The sequence below is a fragment of the Triturus cristatus genome, chromosome 5_2 (genome assembly GCF_964204655.1).
Source record: "Triturus cristatus chromosome 5_2, aTriCri1.1, whole genome shotgun sequence".
Taxonomy (NCBI): domain Eukaryota; kingdom Metazoa; phylum Chordata; class Amphibia; order Caudata; family Salamandridae; genus Triturus; species Triturus cristatus.
This window is the reverse complement of record NC_140588.1, coordinates 931659319-931666437: the sequence shown is the minus strand read 5'-3', so window position 1 is coordinate 931666437 and position 7119 is coordinate 931659319. Positions and strand designations below refer to the sequence as shown.

Sequence of the window (7119 nt, the reverse complement as noted above, 5' to 3'; positions counted from 1 at the left end):
AATGTTTTTGTTTGCACACTTTGATGGTTGTAACAACGTAAATTACTACTACAAACTCTGTATGTTATATGGGGAATTGTGCAATATGTGTTTTTATATCGCTTGTGTAATACCCTCTTTATTTATAAGAACTATATTTTATTGTTTAAATATGTATCCTTGATGTTTTGTGTTAAGAACACAACTGGACAAGAATATCTGATATATCAGGCACCTTTGTATATGTGTTACTACTAACTGAACTCTCACTAAAACAATGCTTTAAAAAAAACATTTCATATTGCATAAATACGCTTTTTTCAGTAAAGTGAGAACCAGGTTATTGCCACATACTTTTCTACTGTGCCTTTATTTGTACAATTACATGAAAACAGACACATTAGGAGGCTTTTGCTATTTTGTGTATATGCTGGTAGCACACTTTCCTCATACATTTCCTCTTAAAAGATTGACTTTGAATTTAAAATCAATAAAACAGTTTGAAATAAAAAAAAGAACAGTGAGCACAAGAGAGCGGTTCAAGGAGCATGTGTAGACTTCAGTGAAGACCAATTTGAAAACACCAACCTGCACAATGCAAGTGCAAACACAAGCGTTGCTCACGTGTTTGATGGTGAGTAAATGTGCCAGTTTCAAAACTCCAGTTGTATTCTATGTCAACCAGAGGCTATGCTGCATTTACTGTGAAAAGCAGGGCCAACTCGCCAAGGTTTTCATCAGCACGTGACGTAAGTACTGCAGTAGCGCTATTCATTTACCCCTAAAAGCTTTGGTGAATTGGATCCAAACCTTGTAGATTTGGGAATAACTAGAATATATACACATAAAATTAGTAAGAACAGCTCTGCTCCCTTCTTCACCACTCCCCCCTTCACCGCTCCCTTTCTCTGTATAATCATCCATTTTCTTTCTCTCTCTTTCTCTCTCTCTCTTTCTCTCTCTCTCTCTCTCTCTCTTTCTCTCTTTCTCTCCCTCTCTCTTTCTCTCTATGCTCTCTTTTCTCCCTCTCTCGCTCTGCTCTGATCTCTCCCCATTGCACTATCCCCCACTGTGATTGCTGCAATAAGGGCACAGATGCGCCAGCAGCAGCCCTGGGACTTACTAAATGGGCTTTAAAGACCCCAGTCCTCTAGAGCAATGCACGGTGTGATGAAAGGCCAGTTTAGCCCTGGCTCTGGTTACAAAACACAAGCTAAGTCAAATAGTGTGAATTGGCCCTGTGTACAGGGGTCACGTAGATTCTGCATTTGTTACTATGGGTTATTCTCCCATACTGGAATTCTGTTTTGAAATCACTTAAATGTCATAGGTTTTCAATGAACAGGACTTTCCTAATAAAATTAAATAGATTGCAATGGTTGAGAATGAGGCACTGTGCTTTCATGCCGCAAACAGGGGGCGAATAGCCACTTACCCACAAAATATACCCACCTACATATCCTGAATGTCTGCCACCTGTCTTGCTCCTCTACAAAAGGGGTCCCAGGCAGGGAGCATCCTTGCTTAGAAACATTGAAGCATTTGGAAAAATATATACAACCAACATAGAATACTTTATTCTATGATGGGGGTATCTGGCCCAGCACCCAGATACCCCCAGGGGTGACAGTGCCGCGCTCTACAAATGCTCATTGATTGATTGATTCTTAAAAAACTTCACGTGACATTGCAAATTAATTATTTTTATCAGCACAACAAAACAGGTATAAAAATGAATGAAAAATTGTCTTACAAAGCACAATAAGCAATGGGGCACACAAGGAAAATCCTTTCATCTGTGTACCCTTCGCAAAATGCATAAATGAGGCAAAATGATGAGCGCTTTATTAAACATTGTATAGAGTTTCATACAAAGACATTTCTGCACATTGTGCAAAAGATGTATGTGGGCGTCTTCAATCCTTGAAAGAATCCAAGTTCTAGGTACTGTATGTGTTTTCTTCTTTTCTCTGATTAGATGAATCAACCTATGATATAAACAAAAGTGGAAAACTGGTTTAAAATAATGCATTTTTAAATAGTGAAAGACTACTATTCACAAACATTTACTTTGGGCCATTTAATTGTGTAAAGAGAAATTTATTATTCATGTATCTCTATTTCAGAACTCTATACAGAAGATCTTTAGCCAGCCAACCATTCAAGTAAGGAAAGGGGGGCAGTGCTCGGAATACTAAATGCATGTAATTGACAAGCAGGTAAGATCAGAGCAAGTACCCAGGATCGAAGGATAAGTCAATTCAAGCGCCGTTTTTGTTCCTCCTGAATCACTGGAAACACCTTGCTCATGATCAGGCACTGTGCCGGTTTGTCGTCCTATAATATGCAGTCTGGTTTATATCCTACTCACTTGTCTCTTCTCCGTTGAATCACTGCAATAATTCACAATTTCATGACGAAGCTGTACTAGGCACGTAAATCAGCATCAATTCAACCAACTCCTTTTTAACGTCGTCACTGCGACACGAATTTCAATCCTCACTCAGCATAAACTAGAGAAATGTCACCACCTCTGCATGAAATTCAATCCACATTGTTCACGCAACTCCAAGCACCTAAGTCACAAATGTTATGCTGAAAACATGCCTAGTATTGTGTCAAATGTGATTAAAATTCTTCCTTTCCATTTTTTATTCCCCTTTTTCTCCCCTTGCTCCTTTTTTGTATGTAAATAATTGTAAAAAAGGTGTGATATATTATCAAGACAGCAGTGCATTATTTGTTTGTCCTGAAGATGATGCCCTATACTTCATGTGGCATCGAAACGTCGTCGACACCCAAACACCCTATGCACTAGACTCAAGCTATAACACATTGAGCAACGGTGTTAAATGATTAATTTGTGTCTGTCTATACTGAGAACAACTGTACAGACCCATTTTGGCTTGCCTTTTGGCCAATTCTGTGTTCATTGTTCTGTCTTGTGTTCTGTTGGTCACGGCTGTGCCCACTTATCATTTGAATGTTTTATTTGATACTACTTTTGAAAAATACTATGAAAATAAATTCTTGTCCGGCTGGACAAAAGACATACATTCGATTCTAAGTGTATGGTTATCTATCACACTGTATTCCTCCTGAATAGGGACCACTGTTCTCTATAACATGAAATTGCCCAAGGTCCCTGTCTTAATTCCTTTGGGTTCACTTGTTCTGTAAAATAGTCCCACAAAGGATGTCAAGTGCTGCAGCATCGGTGCCCAGATTGGACACAACAAGCCTTGGCAACAGCAACCCACGCAGAAACGAGAAAGACGCTTCGGTGCAGACCAGCAAGGTCTGTGGGACTCACCACTTGGTAGGGAGTTGGGGCACGTCTGGAGCAACCAGGGAAGCCCAAGAAAGTTCAAAGTTATCCCCTCAGGGATACACCAGTCAACGGACCAGGGATCGTGAAGGGACCTCAAGACGAACACAAAATGGCAGCCCACGGGTCATTCGGGGTGACTAGGCCAACAATCTTCAGTAGATTCTGTGCTCGAGGTGGGGGCTACAAGTCAGCCCAAGCACGACTTCAGGAGACGTTGAGAAGTCAATGCACTTGCAAAAGTGCATGGTGACCAGGAGTTCTGGTTCCATGCTACTCACGAGGGCTGTGGGTCTCAGCTTTGCTGGGGACTTGGGTCGGCCTCTGAGATGTCTGGAAATCCTCTTCCTGGGCTGCAAATACACTGGAGTCCGGCGGGAGCTTCAGAAATGCAGACCGACAAATTACTTCGTTGGTGCCTGCCAAGCAGGGGAGTCACTCCTTGACCCCAAGGGAGATTTCTTCAGTCCTCTAGTCTTGAGTAGAGCGTCGAAGTTCCAGGATTCAGTTTCAGAGTTTCGTCCAGGGATATCTAAATTTCTGGTTACAGAGGTTCCTTACTTATACCTAAGGAAGGGGTTGGACTAGCTCTGGGGGGAAAGAGGGGTGGCTACACCCATTTCCTTTGTCCAGTTTCATGCCAGAGCAGGGGCTGGAAGCCCCTGAACCGGTTTGAGCTGGACTATGCACAGGGACACCAAATATGCCCCCAGTGCAGGACTTCAAAGCACTCAGAGAGTGCTCCCATCCAACCCCAATACACATAAGCCTGTCTGGGAGGTGGTTACACCTCCTTGTGACAGGAACCTATTGTCCAGGCCTCCCCTGCTGGAGCTTTGGTCAGCAGCAGGAGGCCAGACCCGTGTCTGTGGCTTCAGCATCCATTTTGTGATGCCAAGGCTCTAATAAGTTTCTACCAGGTATACCAGTGGGTACATGTCTCTCCCTCTAGAAGGGCAGAATTCTACCCCCGCCACCAGAACTGGCGGGGGGTAGGATTCCAAAGTGTTTTACACCAAACACGACATGTTTCTGTGCAGCCATCCCAAAGTTAGCATTTACCACTAGGTTATAATGCACTTAAGAGTATATGGTCAGGCTGCACTACAAACAGCATCAGAGAGGGGACTCCGAACGCTGCAGAGGGGCTCTGCTCATGCAGGGGCACCCTCTCACATAAGAACCAAGCACTCTGCCTTCAGGATTGTTAAGGCCTGCCATAGGAGTGACTTATAGGTTTATATGTGTGTATATATATATATAGTGATACAGGTAACCTATATCACAGTAAGGGGTGCATGCACCACCTTACCCAGGCTGCAGTAGCAGACCTGTGGAGTGATTTTGGGTGGCTTTCCAGGGGTGGCATAATACATGTTTCAGCCCCCGGTAGGCCTCTGGGGTACCTATGCCCTGGGTACATAGTATACCATATACTAGGGACTTGTAAGGGCACTCCAGAATCCAATCTGTGATGTACCTAATATACATGGAATCAATTTAGAGAGGAAGCAGCTAGGCTGGGGCCCTGAATAGCAGAGTCCCAGCCAGACTAAGGTAAAAAAACTGTGAAAAACCAGCAACAAGTGGAGGTAAACATGTGAAGCAGACCCTACTCTCCTACACTACCAAAACTGAAGTTATCCTTACTAATAAGGCTTATAAAGCAAGAAAAGCTATTAGATGTATTAAATTAAATTTACATAAAGGGTGCTGGGGCTTATCTGAGTTCAAGTTGTATTACTGTTCTACAAAATGTCAGCGCCTTTGTTGCTTTGTATTAAGCATTTCTGATAATCGATTAGCCTGTATGTATCAAATGGAATTGGGGAAATGTACAAGATATTGCTTTTCTCAACAAATAGATCCTACTTTTTACACATGTGCACGTTTCAAGGTGATACAGTATGCCAGGCTAATATGATTGGATTAGTATACAATTTTCAAAATTAGTCAAATGAATCAATATACTCCAATATAGGATGATTCCTCCTTTCTCTGTTTATTTCGGACTCAGTAAAAGACGGGCAAGTAAGGGACTAACTGCCATTCATCAACTCTTTTCAGAAATAGTTTTTTCATAAATTCTTAGATCTCTAGAAATTGGTCCGATTCACAAAGAGGATCTGTACTTGTGGTGGGTTTGCCACAGTGAGAAACTGTAGAGCGGAGATCATGCCATGACTGCGGTGCCTCTGCCATGACCGTGGAAGTTCTTTATCAATCGGGCCCTGAATTTGATCTGCCATGGTATTGTTTTTTTTTCATTATCTGCACATACAAGTCTTTTTTCAGAAATATCAATCTCCTAGACATTTTTATGGACTCCTATGATCTTCTAGAATTGATGAGCACTGATAAAAATACATTTTCTATCGAGAATTCTATGAGGTGCTCATTACAACTGTGGAGAGTTTCCTTACATCTCTGGCAGATGAATGATCAAACAAATTATGGGAAACATTTCCTTGCAAGAGATTGCAGCAGCTTTTCAAGTAGCACATAAAATGGTTTCATCTGCTTTATTGAAATTACACCAATTTAAGATGGTCAACATATTGTAGTATACACCTAGTAAGTTGTTTAAAACACAGATAAGAACTGATTCTAGATGTGTACATATGTTTACAAGCTAAGAGTTTTGAAAGGCTGTAACAGTTCAACTCTAAATATCAATATCAAACCCACTACACATAGTATTATGTTAGGCACTGATGATAATATGCTTCTACTGTATTTCTGGCAGTTGTTAATGCATGATTCAGTATTGCTAGGGGATGGGTTAATTCAGTTACTCTAGCTATTGATATATAGTAGGTTTAAATGTGTCCCAATTATGAATTGGGGGTAGCTATTTTCTAAGGACAAAAAGGTAGAAAACGAATTCAATAAATTTGTGGTCATTTTTTATAGAATCCTAATGAAAAGTGTTAATGGTGAATAACAGCTACCTTTTATTTTTTATTGTATTGAGATTAAAATCCAAAGAACTCTAAGGTTAATCTATGTGTATGGAATAAGTAATGAAGAGAAAGGACTATGCACTTTATTGATAATACTCCGCTTTCCCAACAAAACAACATTAACAAAAAACCTTGAGGAAGGTATCAGAGAGTGTTTAAGTTAAAGGCTTTGTAAGAGAGAGCTTTATTAAAGAGCTTGCATCAATAGTGTGAGAAGTTAGCCTGGTACATTCTGTCCACCAATTAAAGTGGACACCCTCTACCAGTCCAAACAACCCTTATGGTGATTTAAGAGGTCAAAGATAACCTTAGAAAGCTATCCAAGTGGTAGCTGTGGAGAGCAGCCTTCAGGCTTAGTCTTGAAGGAATGTTAAGCAGCTTGTTTTACCAGAATGCAACCTTATAGTATTGGTTAAAGTAAAGGTGAACCATACAGTAGTAATTTAAATATGTATTTATTGATATAACACTCTTTAAGCACGATACAGTACCCTCTACCCGAGGATGCTCACAAAGCACACAATACTGTAACATAGAAAGAATAGTAAATAGCACTAATATACAGGGGGAGACCAAACCATATACAAAAACAGTGGTATGAGAATCACGACTCAAGTCAAGACAGTGTCTAGAGGATGTTGAATCACTGGGACCCCAAGGAACCACCCAAGGTGAGTAAGTAGGTACACCATGGAGGACGGGTGCAGTGTGGGAACACGACCACGTGCTACGTACAATTCTATGGGAGAGTCGCGGTTGCAGTTTTAAAGTTTAAGGACCCTCCCAAGTGGAACTTAGGAGGTTGGAGAGCCAACCCACCCGTGGATACCATAGTACCAGAGTTACCTA

At 41.1% G+C, this 7119-nt stretch overlaps 1 protein-coding gene across 2 annotated transcripts in view; it reads right to left on the bottom strand.

The window, feature by feature from the left end:
• Positions 1–330: 330 nt before the first annotated feature.
• The window catches only part of SH2D1A (SH2 domain containing 1A), a 684773-nt gene continuing 677984 nt past the window's right edge, over positions 331–7119 (bottom strand). For both annotated transcript variants that reach the window (XM_085608137.1, XM_085608136.1), the window contains one exon: positions 331–1967. Coding sequence is in view for 1 of the 2 variants with exons in the window: in XM_085608136.1 (XP_085464262.1) it covers positions 1920–1967 (48 nt within the window). In the remaining variant the exon portion in view is untranslated. The remainder of the gene's footprint in view (positions 1968–7119) is intronic.